The 20198-nt window shown below is 34.8% G+C and overlaps 2 protein-coding genes across 8 annotated transcripts; both read left to right on the top strand.

Moving 5' to 3' along the window:
* Positions 1-1306: 1306 nt before the first annotated feature.
* Positions 1307-11526, top strand: LOC121225524 (protein transport protein SEC23). Of its 3 annotated transcripts, none has more exons than XM_041109864.1 (13): positions 1307-1705; positions 2270-3010; positions 3082-3255; positions 3348-3509; positions 3641-3783; positions 4123-4198; positions 4502-4677; positions 4775-4856; positions 6168-6245; positions 8273-8434; positions 8562-8825; positions 10314-10418; positions 11219-11526. In XM_041109864.1, the coding sequence occupies exons 2-13, from the start codon at positions 2300-2302 to the stop codon at positions 11357-11359; spliced, it is 2274 nt and encodes a 757-aa protein (XP_040965798.1). In that variant the 5' UTR covers positions 1307-1705; positions 2270-2299; the 3' UTR covers positions 11360-11526. The 3 variants fall into 3 exon arrangements, with proteins under 3 accessions (XP_040965798.1, XP_040965797.1, XP_040965799.1); XM_041109863.1 differs by having other exon boundaries at positions 2265-3010; XM_041109865.1 differs by having other exon boundaries at positions 1468-1705; positions 2265-2743.
* A 709-nt stretch (positions 11527-12235) lies between these two features.
* Positions 12236-19968, top strand: LOC121225522 (SET and MYND domain-containing protein 4). 5 transcript variants are annotated; one of them, XM_041109861.1, is made up of 14 exons: positions 12236-12584; positions 12668-12754; positions 12836-12907; positions 13293-13488; positions 13831-13937; positions 14679-15011; positions 15115-15249; positions 16043-16186; positions 17700-17855; positions 18043-18270; positions 18526-18692; positions 18918-19032; positions 19131-19211; positions 19618-19968. In XM_041109861.1, exons 1-14 carry the CDS (start codon positions 12312-12314, stop codon positions 19828-19830), a joined length of 2307 nt encoding a protein of 768 aa, XP_040965795.1. In that variant the 5' UTR covers positions 12236-12311; the 3' UTR covers positions 19831-19968. The 5 variants fall into 5 exon arrangements, with proteins under 5 accessions (XP_040965795.1, XP_040965792.1, XP_040965794.1 ...); XM_041109858.1 differs by having other exon boundaries at positions 13819-13937; positions 19618-19935; XM_041109860.1 differs by having other exon boundaries at positions 12260-12584; positions 12662-12754.
* Positions 19969-20198: the final 230 nt, after the last annotated feature.

The following is a 20198-nucleotide window of genomic DNA, read 5'->3' as shown; positions in this document are numbered from 1 at the left end:
CTGGTCCCTAGCATGGAAATTTGGTAGATCTCAAGGAGTACGACTTTTCCTATGGTTATTATTGCATAATCGGCTTTTATCCAATGAGGAGCGTGGGCGAAGGCATATGACGGATGATACTAGTTGTGAAGTTTGCGGCTGTTGTGTTGAATCCATTCTTCATATTTTAAGAGATTGTCCAGTTGCCACCATGTATGGAATCAATCTGTTCCTGCTAGTTATAAGCAAGCTTTCTTCAATTTGTCGCTTCGGGAACGGATTAGATTAACTGGTGTTATGTTTTTGGTTATCTTTGCTGGTTTCTTTGGAGAAAATTCCCAACAGGTCATCGAATGGGCGTGTAGGTGGGATTCATACTCTGCCTACAGGTCTGTTGTTTCGGATAACTTGCATTCAAGAGACGACAGAGCTATACTTGGAAGAAGCCGGCTGTAGGATGGATAAAGTTGAATGTGGATGGTGCCATGCAGCCTAGTTCTGCTCATGGATCAATGGGCAATGGTTACTAGGCTTTGGGAGGAATATAGGATGTTGCATTGCTGTTCAAGCTGGTGTTTGATGGAATAAAGCTGCTAAAAAGTATGGATTCAATCGGCTGGTAATTGAGTGTGATAGTCTCCAAGTGGTTAATATGCCATTAAAGAAGATTGGGAGTGTTGTGTTAGCAGGTCGAATACAGAACCTTATGGCTGTCATATACTACACATCAGGATCAAGCATGTTTATCGAGAATCTAATGTACCAGTGGACTATTTGGCCAAATCCTCTGCCTATGAATGAGATGCGTTAGCTGCTAAGGAAGGAAATGGATTCTGCTGCTGAGTATTGTTACTTCATTAGCTTGTTGATAAGTGAAGCCAGATAGCGTGTTCGAATTTAAACAATAATTTTTACAATACTAAAGATATAATTTCACTATTTTAATAGTAAAACAATTAAATCAAATTTTTATTATTTCTTTTACTAAGAAAATTTCCTATTTGAGGGTCCCAACCCCTCTAGCTAAGCCCTTAATTAGTGCTAATTCTCTTTTCTTAAAAAAAAATAGTATCACAAAATTCAATATAAAATTAAAATATAGTGATGAATTTATCTCTAATTTATAAGAATAATGACAAATATCCATCAAAAGTATAGTGATAAATTTGCATATTAATTCATTATTTTTTCTTAAAATAGAAAAAGGTTAAATTATCATAATTTATTTTAATTACAAAATAATATATTCGTAATTTTACCTAATTAAAATCTGCGCAACTCAAGCTTAAATAATATTATATATATAACAAATTTTAATGTTATGCTTGAATATTGTAAAACTGCAAAACTTACCATTTTTTCTTAGAATTTTTTTCCTGTAGTTAACATTAATTGTGTTTTTTCTTAAATTAATTAGATTTATTTGTTTTCTTTTGTTTTGAAAATTAATTCATGCTTCATGAATTATTAAAAAAAATTCATTGATTTTTTTTATACTTCCTTTTTTAATTTCTTTTTTATACTTCAATTTTTTAATTCATTGAAAAAATTCAAAATAAAATTATCATAAACAAATTGTTTTACGTTCACAATGATTTTAGTTAAATTAAAGATCAAAGGTTATGTATAATTATTCAAGGAATCGTGATTGTTCTTCGGCATCTTCCTATAGTGGGGCATTCGATTCCGGATCCTCCATCAGAGGCTTGCTTTCAAGTTGATTCAGGTGATTTGATTTCCGTTTTTTATTTTAATTTTAAAGAAAAAGAAGGAATTTGAAGCTTGTCTCTCTAGACTCAGATGATAATCTCATTCTCCAAATACCCTCTAAATCTTAAGCATTGTATAATTCAATTGTTGATTTGGCGTAGATCGAGTTAGAACATAGGTTGATGAATTTATGTGGCTTAATTTTGAAACTTATAAGACATTTGAATGGTCTGCGTATCTCTTATTGCAAGTCTTTTGATGATATATGAAATTCTCCAATTTGCCTTATCTGTAGACTGATTTTCCACTTTGCTTTGCCTTCTTTCTAAATCCAGTGAACTATGGTGTAGAGTAATTTACTAACCGCTTGGTTTTGTTTGTTTAACTTATGATTCTTTCAGTAACTTTATTCTTACCATTTTGATGGACATTGGTTTCTAGAGTAAGAAGGCTTAGCCATTCATTTATAATTTTGTTTTTTTGAATCATCTGCATATTGTTTCCCATAATATTTGCATATGTACTTTGCGCTTTGTTTCATAGAAAATCACTCTTTTTTTTTTTTTGCGGTGTAGAGTAGGCTGCATTACTTGCATACCGTAAAAGAAGTATGGCAGAATTCATGGAGCTGGAAGCACAAGACGGGGTTCGGATGACGTGGAATGTGGTGCCAGGGACGAAGGAAGAGGCGGGTAACTGTGTGGTGCCAGTCTCTGCCATCTACACCCCAATCAAGCCATTCCCCAACATGCTGGTCCTACCCTATGCTCCTCTTCGCTGTCGCAACTGCTCTTCCGTCCTCAACCCCTTCTGTGTCATGGATTTTGCCGCCAAGATTTGGATCTGCCCCTTCTGTTTCCATCGCAGCCACTTTCCTGCCCACTATGCCTCTGTCTCAGAAGAAAATCTACCTGCTGAGCTCTTCCCTCAGTACACCACCATTGAGTACAAATCCCCTAGGGAGGCCGCCTGCCTTCAATCTGTCTTCATGTTCGTGATTGACACTTCCATTATTGAAGAGGAAATGGCATTCCTCAAGTCTGCATTGTCCCAGGTCATCGGCCTCTTCCCCGACAACTCTCTTGTTGGTTTGATCACCTTTGGCACGCTTGTCCATTTGCATGAGATTGGCTTCAGTACCGCTCCTAAGACCTATGTCTTCAAGGGCTCCAAGGATGTCTCAAAAGGCCAGCTTCTTGAGCAAATGGGCTGTTTCCTTAACAAGCCCAAGCCCCTCACGGGTGTCAGGGATGGCTTGTCTTCAGAGAGCATTGCACGATTCCTTCTACCTGCCTCTGAATGCGAGTTTGCCATCAATTCTGTAGGTTATTAGCAAAATTTTCCTTTTAACAATGTCTAATTAAATTTTAAACGAGTTGTTCCCTTTTCTAGGTCTTGGAGGAGCTCCAAAAGGATCCTTGGCCCATTCCTGCTGATCAACGGGCAAGCAGGTCCACAGGCACTGCTTTGAGTGTGGCTGCCAGTTTGTTGGGTGCATGCTTTCCTGGTTCTGGAGCCCGAATCATGGCATTTCTTGGTGGCCCCTCAACTGAAGGCCCTGGTGCTGTAAGGATGACTACACTGTTATTTGTCATTCATCGTGATAACATGCATGATTCCTACTAATTTTATTTACCTGTTTACTAATCTCCTTCTAGATTGTCTCAAAGAATTTATCTGAACCCATACGTTCCCACAAGGACCTGGATAAGGATTCTGCTCCCCATTATCATAAAGCTATTAAGTTCTATGAAACACTTGCAAAGCAGCTTGTGCACCAAGGACATGTACTCGATCTCTTTGCTTGTGCAGTTGACCAGGTTTGTGTTTGCCCACATTCTTAATAATAATTTCTATAAGCATTCTAGTGGTGGCTTCTTACTTTCACCCATCAAATTTCCTGTGTTGGCTAAAATAACATTCTTGTGTTGTGCTACTTTTTTTGCAATAGGTTGGTGTTGCAGAACTTAAAGTTGTTGTTGAGAGAACTGGCGGATTTGTTGTTCTTGCTGAAAGTTTTGGCCATTCAGTATTTAAGGACACCCTTAGGCGTGTTTTCCAGTCAGGGGACAAGGGTCTCGGACTATCTTCAAAGTAAGGCCTTTTGAACTTAGACTTGTGCGACTTTCTCCTTTACACAGTTGCATAGTATGTAACATGGGCCAGCTCTAAACTATTTGTTCTTTTTGCCTTTATTAGCTTTATTATTTCATTATGTGTAAGCATTGAAAGCATATATTTGGCTTGACCCCAAATAGTTTTCATTGTACTATTGAGAACCATGGTTAATTGTTTTCCAAATTTCATTTCTCCGGGATGCCTTATTTTGTTCAATTGAGCTGTCTATTACAAGTTCTATAACTTCTCTATTTTATAAATTCATGAAAACTGGATACAATAAACAATCTTGATGAAGTATTGCTTGGCTTGCAGTGGTATATTTGAGGTAAACTGTTCAAAGGACTTAAAAGTTCAGGGTGTTCTTGGGCCCTGTGCATCTCTTGAAAAGGTATAACTCAAAGTAGGGATGAAGCCCGGAATTTTATATTTGAGGGGGCAGGGGGGAATAAAAGGGATCAAATTATAAATTTTATGGGGGGCCAAATAATTATTCTTTTTACTTCTTTTAAGTATAAAAATAGCAAATTTAAAAAAACAAAAACAAAAAAAGAATGGAAGAGAATAAGAAAGAGGGGGGGGGGGCTAGGACTCTGGCCTGTCTCTCCTCCCCATCCCTAACTTGACGTCTTACATGGTTTCCGCTTTCTACTGTCTGTACTTAAGGTATTTAATAGTTAATAGCTATGTGCAGAGAAGTCCTTTGTGCTCTGACACCATCATCGGGCAGGGAAACACCAGTGCATGGAAAATGTGTGGCCTTGATCAAGCTACATCTTTGTGTTTAGTATTTGATATTGTTAGGAAGGACATCCCTGATGCTACTGTTCAGTCCTCGAGCAGTCAATTTTATTTCCAATTTCTAACATTGTATGAACTCTCTTACCTTATGCACACTACATAAATACTTGTTTTTCTTGTGTCGATATCATTCTAACAGCTTGGACTTAATGTTATTTTTCTTCAGTTACCAGCATAGCTCCGGCGAAATGAGACTTCGTGTTACAACTCTTTCAAGAAGATGGGTTGCTGGACCTGGAAGCATACAGGTAGCCTTTGGTTTCTAATGTAGTTAATGGAGTCAATTTTGTTTCCCATAAAAGATTTGCCTGCTGTTTCATGTTTCTTTGCAATACGCAATAATCATATGAGGAAAAGAAAACAACAGGCATGTAATTTGTCCCTCAAGTATCCTATGTAACCTTCTCAGAAACAGAAATCCGAGTTAATGTGGATGGTGAATTTTCCTGTGATTTTATCTGATAGTCATTTATTGGAGAGAAGAATTAAGGACTTAGATGGACTTAAGCATTGTACAATCGTTTTTTTTGTGTGTGTGCGTGTTTTCTTTATGTTTTTGCTTGGATGTTTGAAGAAGGGGTCAACATATGAAATCTGTTGCAAAGCTTCTAGCATTTCTACTTTGAAATACTTGAAAAATAAGAATATGTAGGTTGGTTGATGGAACACAGATGGATCAATAAGATTTCAGTATGTTGCAGAGTGACCTTATGTTGCAGTGCCTAGGTGTGCAAATAGCCATGGTATCAACAATATCTCATCACTCTAAAGCGATGACGTGATGCCTATCCTTGATTGTCTCTTCCTCCACCCAACCCAACCACAGCTTACCTCAGTCTAAGCTAAACTAGAAAACAGATTATACTTATCGGAGATGGCAATGAAGCATGCATTTAATGATTTTGGTCCCTGCTTTTTCAGTAAATTCCTCTTTGATAGTGTCTCTCCATGCCTCCACTTGTTTTCTTGTTCTTTTTCTCTTTGTCCAGCACATTTCTTCCCTATATTTTCCTTTTTTATATTCATCAGGTTATGATATAAATGCTGTTTCTCTTTTGGCGTATCTAAACTTTGTATCTTGGATGCAACTTGGCACATGACCTTAAAGACTTAAGTTCCTTTTTATAGTTATAAAATAAATGTGTCCGACACATGATCTACTTAGCAATTGCAAACTAAACTTTAATGGACTAAAGTGAACATTTATCTTAGTACTAGGACTAAAACTGGAGTTTAGCCAAACTTATATATGAAATATTAAAGAAAATGATAGTTTTAGATGATCCTTTGTCACTCGGTGATCATAGATTGATATTTTTCTTAGTGAATGTCAAAGCTTGCTAGTCCCCTTTGTCCCACTCCTCAGATAAATTTGAATGATTTTGCTTCTTCTTCTTCTTCTTTTTCTTCTTTTCTGTTCTTTTTTCATTCCTAATCCCCACTGAGAATGGGGATTTATTAAGTTATTGGGATGATATACGACCAGCTTCTCAACTTTTCTTTTATTTATCAATATTTTACAAGGTTTCCCCTAATCAAGCTTCTTTTAAAAAATGTAGGATTTGATTTCTGGCTTTGACCAAGATGCAGCTGCTGCAGCGATGGCACGCTTAGTGTCTTTCAAAATGGAAATTGAGGTAATCACTGTGTTAAACATGATGTTTTGATAGTATTTCTGGTTTTGTGGTTATGTATGTACTTCTTCAGTCAGGTGAACGATCTTTTTGTACCTTGGTCATTCATTGATATATGGGTTCTATCACCAAAACTGTACCTTGCACTCACCTTTAACCATAATGCCTTTGTCTATTAGAAGGCCCTTAATAAGTAGGATTTTTGAGGGAATATCTTTTATGATTGTGGGACTGGCTCCTCCATGTTCCCTTCATAAAAAGTAATAATTACTAGGAAAATGAAAGTGTGAAACTGAGTGAGAAAGAGAGAGGAAGAACGAAGAAAGTTGCTGCTGTTACAGCTTTACTGTTGGCTGTAACAGCTGTGAGAAAGAAGAGAGAAATAGGGGAAAGAATTGTGTGAAAAATACTACTTGCATATTTACATTATGTTACACAACCTATTTATACTAGTTACTGGATACATAAATAAGGAAAGTCAAAGATATGATATGCCTAATGTTATGCTAGTGGATCCCTAGAATTAGGTCATAATAAATACGTGAGATTACTATCACAACAGAAAGAAATCATTAACAGAGCTTTTCCTCATTATATTGGAAGTACTAGTTTGTATACCCGTGCAATGCATGAACCAATTGTATGTATTAATAAAATTCACTTAATTATTTTTATGAATCTATTTAATTTTTATAATGTTTCACTAATAATTTGATTACAAAATTAAACCATGTTGATGTGTCAGCATGTAATAGGTGGCAAATGTCTAAGAACTGGTTTAGAACTAATTGTTACTAAAATTATTCCAAAACTCTATTTTATTACATATATGATATGATATGATATGATATGATATGATATGATATGATATGATATAATATGATATGATATGATATGATATGTGTACGGATGTTGTCATATATATAATAAACAAAAAAAAAGATTACTTTTTTCCCATTTCTTGCCCAATGAATTCAATAAAAAATAAGTGTTATATTTATATTTGATTCCTGAATCAATTCAAATTAAATTATTATATGATGTGATTAACAGTGAGGTATATAATATGGTAATTAAATTAAATTAATTATTACGTAATGTGATTAAATTAAATTAAAATGTTATATAATGTAATTAAATTAAGTTGATAGTGGCTCCATAATGATAGGCTAACAATTAAGGAAATATTTTGGAACTCAAAGAACTATTCCCGAACTCAATGTTTTCATATATGCTCCCGTACCTTCTTTTATAATATATATATATATATGATTTCCTAGAATTCCCCAAATTTGTGAAGGGAAAAAGTGTAATTGTAAAGCAATCCAAGTCATTTAAGAAAAGGGAAATGAAAGAGTTAGATTATGTTTTGTCTACTCAACTTCAAGATTTTTTGTCCCTCTTACACCTGAAAGTTCAAACAAAAGACTGTGGCACAGTTCCGGAAGATATTTTCAAGAGAAAGGTATACACATTTCAGAATCATAACACTGTTCTAGTCATTCTGCAATATGCTGTAAACCGCTAAAAGAGAGAATATAATTCTCTTGCAACAATGCAAGGAGCTGAGAACTGCTAATCCTGTTGAGATATTTTATTAAGATTTTATCCTGTATGTTAAAAGATGCTTGACTTTTATATGATCTGGTGTTTTTATCTCCTAATAATGCTAATTGTTTCTCTTTATCTTGATGGCAGTTGTACATATATTGAGGTTGTATATTACATTCATTTCTTTGTTCAATCCTCTCACTTCATCTCATATTCTTACTATCTTTTTCCTTCTTGGACCAAGTAAAAACTTTTCTCTATATGCTTAAATTTGGTATTACTCATGGACGCTTTGAACAATATTATATGAATTGTTTTGCAATGCTAAACAATAAAAATGCAAAAACTAGAATTTTATCACATGAGACTTTCCACAGTCCTTTCAATTACTCCTGGAAGTGATGCTTCAAGTCCTCATGAAAATTTTGAACTGTATAGTTGTGATGTGTACTATTCTGTAACATGATGTTGGCATGCAGGCCGAGTTCGACCCCATAAGATGGTTGGATAAAGCATTGATTCATATATGTTCTCGTTTTGGGGATTACCAAAAGGATACCCCATCTTCTTTCAGCCTGTCTCCAAGGTTTTCAATATTTCCTCAGTTCATGTTTCATTTGCGGCGATCGCAATTTGTCCAGGTATTATCCATCTTACATTTTAAGTTACATTTTCCTTTCAATCAAATCATTGAAAATTATATAATCAATATAGGTTATGCATAATTTGGGTAACGTACTTCAATTAGGTTGGTTTCTTATTTTACAGGTCTTCAATAACAGTCCTGATGAGACGGCATACTTCAGAATGATCCTGAACAGGGAAAATGTTGCCAATTCAGTTGTGATGATTCAACCTTCATTGGTTTCTTACTCATTTCAGTCTGTTCCAGAGCCAGCACTGCTTGATGTGACTGCCATTGCAGCTGACAGGATCCTGCTTTTGGACTCTTATTTCACCGTTGTTATTTTTCACGGCTCAACTATTGCACAGTGGCGAAAAGCTGGATATCATGATCTACCTGAGCATCAGGTAACTTTTTTCTTGAATTTGGAATTTACAGGCTGAACAAAAAAAAAAACACTTACGTTTAACCAAAATATGGACAAGCTAAGCTTTATATATGTTGGAGCTATGATGTTGGGCAACTTGTAACAGCAAAAAGGCATTAAGGGTATGTTTGGGAATCACAAAGTAATTGCAAGAAAGTGTAATTACACCCTCTTGTAATTACAATTCTAATTCCTAGACATGTTTGGCTGGCATAATATAATTACGTCTTAAAAAGGAAATGAAAAATGAAAAATTTGAAAGTCATCATGATTAATTACCCTTTGTAATTCCCCCAATTCTCAGCCCTCCCCTTAGAATTGGAGCAGGTAATTGGAGTGTTCCATTTACACTTAATTGGAGTGAAAATGTAGTTACCAGCCTGACATTCATGCAGTGACTTGGCCGCCATGTTGCTGTGATATACTATATCCTGTTATCGCTATCCATAAGTTTAGGAAAGGCTGTCTTCTGTCATTGTTTCATCTGAATAGAATATTATGGTGTCATCATCATAATGGAGAATTGTACAGCTTTTCCTAGCATGGCTTCATTAATAAACAAGAAGAATAATACTGCTGGTCTGCAAATCATTTTAGCAGTTGGCTGTGAATTTCTAATTTTTCTTTTCTTCCCCCTGTTTTAATGCATAGGAGACTCTATTAGCCTGTGTTTTGCTTATAGTTACACTGGACTATGGTAGTTCTATTAGGCGTTTTTCCTGCAATTCTTGAAAATTGTTTGTTTTAGGATGTAGGAACGGACTATGTATAGCAAGTTTATTTCTTGTGTAAAAGTGCTACAAATTAGATGGTAAGAAAATAGAAGATGCCAATATAACATAACTGCCTTTTCACCATCAATGATATAGAAGACAGAAAAATTAGTGGGAAGGGAAAACAAAAGAAGAAGCTAGTTATAAATTTAAGAACTAAGAGAGATATAAGAACAAAGAGACTGGAATCCAATTCCCAATCACTCAACTATTAAATCTTGATATTCCTAAACCCAAAATCACTAGAACTGCAACAAGTAGAGCTTGGAGGGGGCCTAATATAAAGGAAAGATGTTAAATATAATCATAATGAAATGGTACTCGGAAACTAAGTGAAAACTAATTTGTATGAAATATTGTAAATTGTAATCAATCTAAAAGGACCCTTATTTTATTTATCAAACTTAAAATTTTCATTAATCCCTTAAAACATAACAAGATACCAAAATACATATTAACCCTTGTATCACGTTTTCCTGAAGATTTGCTGAGGGAAAAGGTAAATGTCCTCATACAATACATGATGGGAAGTTTGTTTCTGAAAGAAAAAAGAAAGTGTAGTCCTAACGAATATTGTTTTACTTTTACATAAATTAGAATATTTAAAAGGAAAAAACAGAGCCTTTGGAATTGGCAAATGGTGCTGGCATGAGTATCTCAAGACATTGTTCTTATCATCATATTTGTCCATGTAGGCTTTTGCCCAGTTGCTGCAAGCTCCTCGTGATGATGCAGATGCAATAATCAATGAAAGGTTTCCAGTTCCTCGACTGGTCATTTGTGACCAGCATGGCTCACAGGTTAGTAGCTGTTCTTAATTTGTATACAGATGAAGTCAAGGCTCTGATTGAGAATATTATGATTTTATTTCACCCTATCCCTTCTGAAACAATCACGCTATAGTTCATCCATGCTTTCCTCCACCTGTGAGCTATGGTGCTTACCTGTTTAGAAAATTAGGCTCAAATCCTGCTTCATTGCAAGTAGTATTATAAAAGCTCATTAGTATTCTTTTCGATTTGAATTGTTAGTTTATATACTAAAGAAATGGAAGATGATGCCAATGAGGCCTTGCACCAGTGGCAAAGGCTGAGGCCCTGGGACCTTGATGCCCTATGTTCAACTCCAACGTTGTGTAAATCATGTGAATAGTCTTCAGATTTATTATTGCTGAAATCGCACCATGTATAGGTCCTATCTAGAACTATTCTAATTGGCTCTGGATATGGGTCCGATTGCACTCTATAACACTTGATTCTGATTATCGTTTATTCAGATATGTATTGCTTATAATTCTACTTGTAAACTTCACAAAAGAAAAAAAAAAAAAAGAAGAAGAAAAGAAATGGAAGATGATTGATGGACGGATTAGTCAATTTGCAATTAGACTCACAAAAATGAAGCTTTAATAACCTTGAATATATAATCACATACGATCTTCCATTTCTACATACATGCTGAATCACAGTGCATAGAAAGATGGAGGAAAAAAGAGAAAGTGAACAGCTTGGTGCCCACTCTTAGCTATTTTATTATTATTATTATTATTTTCTTTTCTTTTCAATGCATAGTTATTAATTAAGTCTGTTTTGATCATCAGGCCCGTTTTCTTCTTGCGAAGTTGAATCCTTCTGCTTCATGTAACTCCGATGGTCATCGTCCGGGTGGAGACATAATCTTTACAGACGATGTAAGCTTTGAGGTTTTCTTGGATCATCTCCAGAGATTAGCCGTTCAATAAACTATGATAGCAGGGAGCTATAGGCAATTTTGTAAAATCCAACCTTTAATTTTGTTTGTACAGTAATTCCAATGAGTTGTGCTTTTATTTTAAGTTGTTTGAATCAGGAGAAATTAGGATGAATAGATGTTTTATGGTTTTTATTTTAGTAGTGATTTCATGCTGCATTTTATGATTTTTTCTTTTTTTCCATTTCAATTGAAGTAAATTATAGGAATCTCACTCTCTTCTTCATCATTTGCCTGTTTTAATTAACAATAGTCAATTTAATTTATTATATACCCAGAGCAGAAAATCAAAAAGTTGATAGACTTGTCAAGATGGCTCACTCGAGAAGTCAAGGTTTGTGAATATTTAAAATACCCCCGTTTAGGGAATTAGGCTAGTTGGCGTAGTTTATTTATTGTATTTTTCTATTTTCCACCAAAAAAAAAAGAAATACCCAACTAACAACTTTAATTTGTTTAATGTTTTTATTTGCTTCATCAATAGCTGCTAGCTCAAGCTAGAAAAAGGAGTTAATTGTCATCGAGAAATATTACTGTATTAGCCATTTAAAGTATAAGAAAATCAATGTATTTGGGATTATCTAGTTTAATCATAAAAAATTTAAAATATTTTGTTCTAAGTTACAAATTGTGTATTGAAATATTTTCGTGTTAAAAATAAGATAAAATTAAATAATAATTAAAAATTAAGAGCTGAATTTAAAAATTACGAAATTGATTTGTTTTAACTATTGGTGACAAAAAAGAAAAAAAAAAGTTGCTAAGTCACTAAAAATAAATTTACTAATAGTGGAGGGACTAGACATGGAATTTACCCTCTTAAGTGATTCTGCTGAAGTTAGGCGACTGAGATTGGAGTAATTATGATAAAAGGCAAAACATGCCCAATTGTGATAAAAGCACTGAAGTGAAGCAGACAGGAAAAAAAAAGGCAGAGTTGGTAAATGGAGAAGCTTAAATGTGTGGTTCCAGAGAGGCTGAAGCGGAGGGTGGAGGAGAGCCATATTGATGATCTTCCTTCACTATCCTCTTCTCTGCTCCAATTGTTCCTCAGTTTGCCGCAGATCCATCAGTTGATTTCAGAGTTGGCAGCAGAGCCATCGACCCAGGCCGGTCTTTGTGGCAAGAACGAGGGTGCTGCTTTGGACTTGAAACAAAAAGGCAACCAATGCTATTCCTCTGGAGATCATTCCCAGGCTCTGCGTTGCTATTCTCAGGTCTCTTCTTCTCTTTTACTTATTACCCAAACAATCAATGAATTGAATTTCCTTTTTGGTGGTTTTAATGGAAAAAGTTACAGGCGCTTCGCCTTGCTCCCATTGACGCCCACCACACTGGCAAGAATCTTGTTGCTACTTTGTATTTAAACCGAGCTTCATTGTTTCACGTGAGTCTCTCTCTCTCTCTCTCTCTGATTTCTCATTCCCAAACCTTTAATCTTTTATCTCATCTAAAACCCTAAAAACAGAAAATGGGCCTGCCAATGGAGTCTCTTCGAGATTGCAGCAGGGCACTAGAAATTTCTCCTTGCTATCCAAAGGTACATATTAGTTTCTTCTTCAAATACTTTTCAATTGTTAATTACTTATGTCCTCTCTCTGAATTTCAAAATATGAAAACTGGGCTCTCAGATTTTTCATTCAAGAGAAGAAACATATGATTGAGGGGTAAAACACAAGATTGTAATGTTTGTTTAGGAGGGTTTGTACAATTGTTCTTGGCTTGGCTTGTGTGTTTTGAGACACAAAATTTATATCTCCTATTGTATGGATGTTCCTCCATCTTCTTGCCATGGATGTAGTGTCAAAGTGCATATACCGTTCGTTTCCTTTCCTTTCCTTTTGGTTTTTATCTTTTGTTTCTTTTTTGTGCATATTCCACCAAACTAAGCAGTTTCTGGTGGCAGTAACATATCTTTATTGTAGGTGTGGTATAGGAGAGGTAAGGTGAATGCTACACTGGGGAACTACGAAGATTCGGTCCATGACTTAAGTGTTGCTAAGGATATGGAGCCATCAATAGGGGGAAAGAAACAGATAGAAAGGGAGCTGGACATGCTTGCACGGCATCATGAGAAAACAACTGCTAAACCAGCCAGCCAGAAAAGTGTAGAAATTCCAGGTAAGATGGTAACCTTTACTCAGCATCCATATATTTCTTATTTTCACCAACACTCTGCTCGTTTGTTGTAATTGTTGCAATCTCTTGCAGAGAAGAATTATTTTTGCATGTAAATCCTTAAGCAGGTTTTATTGCTGCCTGCCTGCAGACTTTATCTTGAGGCTTTGGAGATTGATTAGGTTTTTTTATTAAGCATTTAGAGCTGTGTCAGACCCATAAACTTTAATGATTGTATATTGCTCTTGATTGTATTCCTAATATATGCTTGTAGCACAAGGTACTTTGCATTTTCTTTTCTAAGTTATTATAACATTTCAAATAATCTGTCAGATGTGCCTTCAGAAATAAAACTTCAGTGTGTAAAAACACCAGACAAAGGAAGGGGCATGGTTTCTCAGTTTGACATTCCTCAAGCTTCCTTGATTCATGCTGAAGAACCTTATGCTGTGGTATGTACATATTTTATTGTTGGATTTGTAATGAGTACTTAATAATATAGTTTACCAAAATATACTTATTTTCTATACACAACTTTGGCCATGGGAAATATCATTAGTTATAGTGTACAGTGTCATCTTTGACTCTTTCACTTGGTAGAATAATATTGGTTGGTATTTACTACTTTTCAAGTATGCAATTTACTACCTTAAGTAGTTTTAATCATTATTAACTTTATTACCTGAGGTCTGAATTTAACAAATTTACTTCAATTCCACCATTGTTTAGTACACGAGTTTAGAGTATGATTATACTTAACCTCACCTTGATTCGTTTTTTTGTACTTTACTAAGCTCTAGCTGTCCACATAAGGCACATATGTAGATTTCCTGTGAAGCTGAAAATGGAATTAAAATGAGAAGATCCCTCAGTTTTGTTCTTTGTTGTGTATATATTTTTTTTTTGTCTTTTCTTCAGTTAATCTTGTTTTGTAGAAGGGTTTAGGCCTTAGTATGAGAGGACGGAAATTAAACTAAGATACAGGTCAGCCTTACTTCTACTCAGAGATTATTTCTCATTGGTTTAGACATGAGTGAAGTTTGTTGCAATGTATGAGGCTGTAAAATAATATACATCCTAAAAGTAATAAAAATTTAATATCTTGTTTGTATATAAAGCTCTCATCATCTGACTGTGGGAACTTCCAATTTGGTAATGGGAATATAACTTCTACTTGACCATACTATGGGCAGGTTATTTTGAAGCATTGCCGAGAAACTCATTGCCATTATTGCTTGAATGAACTACCTGCAGATACGATCCCCTGCATTTCATGTTCATTGCCATTGTACTGTTCCCAGCACTGCCAAGTGCAAGCAGGTGGGCCAATTCATATTCCAGATACAATGGTAGGCAGTAATTTCAAGCCAACACTTGAGTGCATTCCAGAACATAAACACGAATGTCAAGGTGTGCACTGGCCTGCAATATTGCCTTCTGATGTAGTTCTGGCTGGTCGAGTAGTAGTGAAAACCATGGAGCAGAAAGGACAATTCACTGATGTTCCTAATCTTTCAGAAACCTTGGTATATTTCTCAAGTTTAATTTGACTGTTGACTTTGATTCTGTTAATGAATAACTAAATGTCAAGGGTTGGTCTTCCAGCTTATGGCTTATTTCTCCTTGTAGGGGCTTTGTGAAAGTTATTCAAAAATGTCGCCAGAAAGCAAATTGGAACTACATATATATTCCATTGTATTGTTATTTTGTCTCCATCATTCTTTCAGTTCTGAACTGTCAATTAATGGAGACTCTGCATCACAGGTCCTCTCATCTCTGATATCCATTTATATTTTATCAGAAATTGTACTACAATCTCGATTTTCTTACTACCACTAAGAATACTGACCACCTATACATTTTTGCATCTTTTCACATTTGCAGTGAGACAATGAGACTAAGTTTCCTACCTTGTTAAATCTGAACCAAACCCTAAAAGGTTTAATAAATAACTAAAAACTGAAGGATAATTCAATCCCAAACAATTCGGAAAGCAAGAGAAGGGATGGAAATACTTTTTGCTTAATGTGGAGCTTCTTGGATCTAGTTCTCTATTTTCTTGTATCACTAGAAGATATTTCAAGAGTTATCTGTACATTCTCTGTCAAGGTGTTTGCTTGACATGACATGGTAAATATGGTTGATGTGCATGTTTTTAGTGCAAAAGATAAGAAAAAAAAAACACCATAAAAATACTTGAAGACACACACATGCTATGCATATGTTCATTGTGTTCAATAACCAGGAATCTGCATATAAGTTTTCTAAATGTTAAATGATTTCATCCTCGCACTCCATGCATTTGTTACATACCCATACTAGTTACAACAACTTTTTAAGATGCATTTATGTCTCAGTATTTCCCATTTTCAATTTAATCATAAGTTCTGCATCAGATTACATATGTTGCTTCAGAGTGATACAGTGCTTTGTGCATTTTGACTCTTCTTCCCAAAGATTTGTTATTTTAGATGTTTGCAGTGTTAATATGGTCCCATTTTCTTGACTGCATAACTGATTGTTAATTATTGGGTTTTGTTTTCCATGTCATATGCAGATTGTCATACTTCTATCTCAAATTAGAGTGAATTCTATTGCAGTTGTCCGTATGAGATCCAATACCAATGATTCTTATGATCAGCAAGATTGGTTTCAAAACTTCTCCTTTGGTGAGGCAGAAGCAGCTAGTAGTGTGGAACAGGTATATTTTACTGTATGCTTTTTATTATTTTGCTTCAAGCACTTTATTCTGTATATATAAATATATATTAATTTCTGTTTCATATTCTTTAATTACCTGCTTTTCATTCATTTCGTTTAATTTCCTTTGCAAAGATGTTGCAAGTAGTTGAAAGCTATGTTGCTTGGATTTGAGTGCGAGTGTCGGTTATTAACATGTGTCCGACATGGCTATGTTCAACTTTTTCTAAGTTTTTTCATCTATCTGGAGGGTCCTTTTGAGGGTCATATCCCTACCCACATCTGACATGAGTACTTAAAGAAAATGAAGAGTCAGAACAACATGGGTTAAAGCTTTTAAGGGCTAGTTAATTATATTTCCTTTCATTTCCGGGCATTCCTAATAATAAACTGTAATGGGCAATTAAATCCATTCTGACTTCTCTAAGACAAGTATTATATGTTGCTGTTCTGCACATTGTTGACTATCTTTTCATGTATTTTATATGTACTACTATGATTTTAAGACAAGATATGCCCATCCTAAAAGTCCTTTAGCTTTCTCAACATTTTGAATATATTTTATTTTTAAAATTGCTATATATATCTTTGCATCCATCGATATATTTCTATTGTGAAGGTTGTAATACGTTACCAATACTGATTTTAAGACCTTGGTTTCGACTTCATTGTGTTTGATCTTGTCGAAGGGTGCTCCTGACCATAGACTTGTTAGAAAGTGAGAGTCTTTAAATCTCTATAAATTGGAATAATGTCTCTCATTTTATTACTAAGAATTGTCCCCTTAAATAGAGGTTACATAGGGTTTTATTTTTGTAGACCAAGAAACGAAAATTAACTTGTAGAATAAGAAACTATAATTTAGGAAACTAAAATTAAGTACTTTTAATTGCAATAAATACTTCCTAAATAAATTATTCTAATCAAGAATATTACTAAAATAAAGTTGTTTACTTTCTTTTCATTTGTGCCTCTTTAACTTCTTATATTTCCCACAAAGGCATCCATAACAGACAAGTTTTTAGAATCATAAAGAAATTTTCAAATATTTGATATGGTTTGGACTTGTCATTCAGATTTGAGTTTTAAGGTTCCATAAGAAGTTCTAAATATATGATGGTTTTTGGTGTCATGCTCAAACATTAACAATGTAAACATGAATGCAGTGGAAGTGACTCAATGTCAGAATCAAAAAGCTCTTATGCTTCCTTGACTCTGTTTAGCCTAAGGGTGTAAGCGAGACTCCTTTACTCACAAATTCAAGTATTCTAATGCTTTATTTGTTTTTAAGTTGATTGTTGCATTGACATTGTAGAATTTTAAAATTTAGGCCTTGAAATAAAAATAAAAATAAAAAACCATGCAAACAAAAGGCCTCAATGGAATGGCATACCAACCAAAGCAAACTGGTTTAAATTGATATATTCTGTCACCCACTTGATCATTCTTACTTTCACTCGCTGGCATTTGTTACTAAGCAGTGCCACCTTTTCATTAGTTTGTTTCTTGCCCAGGTCAGAGTAGGTCAGGCTCTTTACAAAGCAGCCAGTTTGTTCAACCATTCCTGCCTGCCAAACATTCATGCATATTTTATGTCGCGTACTCTCTTACTACGAACAACAGAGTTTGTGTCTGGAGGGTGTGCCCTGGAATTGTCTTATGGTCCTCAGGTATCTCTCTCTCTCTCTCTGTCTCTCTCTCACACTCACTCACTCACTCACTCACTCACTCACATACACGCACACACATTTCTCGTAGTGGAATGGTGATGTTACTATTTTCTCTAGGGTTGTGTTACATCTAGTCTTTTGTAGACAGAGCGAGATCAATTATTTAAATTGAAGTTCATTTTTACAGGTTGGCCAATGGGACTGTAAAGACCGCCTTAGATTTCTTGAAGAAGAGTACTTTTTTCGATGTTGGTGCTGTGGTTGTTCAGAAGTGAATGAATCTGATCTTGTAATTAGTGGATTTTGTTGTGTTAATCCAAATTGCTCTGGAGTGGTTTTAGACAATCTTGTGGCTAACTGTGAAAAGCAGAAGCCTAATGTTCCAGAAACAATAAGCAACAAGTCTCATTTGCAGGTACTTCAATTTCTTTTGGTGCAGTTCAGTAAGCGTTAGCCTTACAGTACAAGAACAAGTACAGTCTAGCTGCTGCATCACAAATGCAAATGATTGTTATTAATTAATGCACTTTTAGTGGAAAATGAATTTATAGCACACCTTACTTTTTGTAAACTTTATTATGTAGCTTTTAGGCCATTTATGGGGAGAAATTTGTTGGTTTCTGCAGAGTTAATCAGATGGGCCATGTAACCTTGTTATTATTACCTCCAGGTACACGAGCTCAAGGATATTGACATCAAGAAAGTGGCTCAAATTTCACTTGATCAAACACAAAGTTCCTTCCATGTTGATTCTGGGTATTGCTTGAAATGCGGTTCTTATTGCAATTTTGCATCTAGGAGCAAAGAAGTTAAAAAAGCTTGGACTGATTTCAGAAGGTACACAGTTAATATTTATAAAAGCTTTTCTGTTCATGATTATATTTTTTAATATTTAGAAATATAAAACTCTATGGATTATCGTCTCTGCATGTAGGCTGTACTTTTCACATTCAATTAAAATTATGTTGTAAAGCTTTAATTTGCAATGTATGCATGTATGTGTACTGCCCTGCTGCAGAGAAGCACATATGTTTTACCTATAGCCTGTTCATTGCTTGATAGGTTGCAGGATTCAATAGCTTCAAAAGATACGTGCAGTACTAACCTTCCAGATGCTTTGAGATCTCTTGGTCTTCTAAGATCAATACTGCATGCTTATAACAAAGGCATTGCAGAAGTAAGTTTCATTAACTAGTTATTAACACCTTAATCAAAGCTCTGCTGATCAAGACCAGTAATGCAGGATGTAACTATCTATGAAATTGTCTTGTGCAGGCAGAGGACATTCTTGCGAAGGCATTTTGTTTCATTGGTGATTTTGAGCCAGCTAGAGACCATTGTAAAGCATCCATTGAGGTAACCGTTTACTAGTGTAAGAATCATATTGTGGTTCAACTCTTGATGAAACATCAGTTTATGTTGACCAGTTGTGACTACTTTGTCTTGTTGTTCACTGTTTTTGATGTTAATTAAAACTTAGAAGGTATCAAATGTTATATGGGAATTATCAAATGAAAAAAAGATAATGATGATTACGAATGAAATGGAAATCTTGGGGGGAGTGATCTCATGTTCTCCATATCTCTAAAGGCTTTTAATTTTATTAGTTGAATTCATGTTTTTACTTTGTACTGTTATTCTGCGTATGAACAGTCCACCCCAAAACCCTCTCGGAAACATAATTTAGCTCAACACTTTAGTCATTTGGCTATTTATCAAGTTTTGAATAAGATTTTCATACTGGTTTGGTTCTTGGTTGCAGATACTGGAAAAGCTCTATGGCCCCAATCACATTGCAATTGGATATGAATTGGCAAAGCTTGCATCCATTCAGCTAGCTCTGGGTGATTGTACTGCTGTCTATAAAATAAATCGACTGAGTGCCATATTTTCTACATATTATGGACCACATGCAGGCATTATATTTCCTTATCTACTGGTTCTTGAGAGAGAAAGGAGCCGTATCATTCAATGAAAATGTCAAATCCTTTTCTCTCATGTGCATAGCCATATGCCATCCAACACTATAATATATATATATAATCCTGGAGATGTGGGTGCCAGCTGGGTTTGATGTCAATATCATATCAAATGAAGTTGTTTTTGGTTGAAATGGTAAAATTGTTTTAATGATTTTAGAATTTGAAAATGTAAATAAAAAATACTCTTATGAATTATAATGTACGGTTCAAAAAATCTAAAATCTAAAAGAAAAATTCTAATATTAAAATGTGAGGTCATCACTTATCATTGTGATATTGATTGCTAGAACAGCGTTAACATATTTTAACAGTTTATTCAGATACTAAAAAAAATATCAAGTTGACTTACGATTTTCAAGCA

Source organism: Gossypium hirsutum, chromosome D13 (genome assembly GCF_007990345.1).
Source record: "Gossypium hirsutum isolate 1008001.06 chromosome D13, Gossypium_hirsutum_v2.1, whole genome shotgun sequence".
Taxonomy (NCBI): domain Eukaryota; kingdom Viridiplantae; phylum Streptophyta; class Magnoliopsida; order Malvales; family Malvaceae; genus Gossypium; species Gossypium hirsutum.
Note: the sequence above shows the minus strand (reverse complement) of the source record. Positions and strands in the feature narration are given on the sequence as shown.

Bases quoted from the DNA above. Each gene is read 5' to 3' on its own strand.
- LOC121225524 (XM_041109864.1), top strand. From the start codon at position 2,300: ATGGCAGAATTCATGGAGCTGGAAGCACAAGACGGGGTTCGGATGACG. The intron at 3,510-3,640 runs GTTTGTGTTTGC...TTTTTGCAATAG, and splicing joins TTGCTTGTGCAGTTGACCAG to GTTGGTGTTGCAGAACTTAA. The intron at 6,246-8,272 runs GTAATCACTGTG...GTTGGCATGCAG, and splicing joins CTTTCAAAATGGAAATTGAG to GCCGAGTTCGACCCCATAAG.
- LOC121225522 (XM_041109857.1), top strand. From the start codon at position 12,312: ATGGAGAAGCTTAAATGTGTGGTTCCAGAGAGGCTGAAGCGGAGGGTG. The intron at 18,271-18,525 runs GTACTTCAATTT...TATTACCTCCAG, and splicing joins GCAACAAGTCTCATTTGCAG to GTACACGAGCTCAAGGATAT. The intron at 18,693-18,917 runs GTACACAGTTAA...ATTGCTTGATAG, and splicing joins GCTTGGACTGATTTCAGAAG to GTTGCAGGATTCAATAGCTT.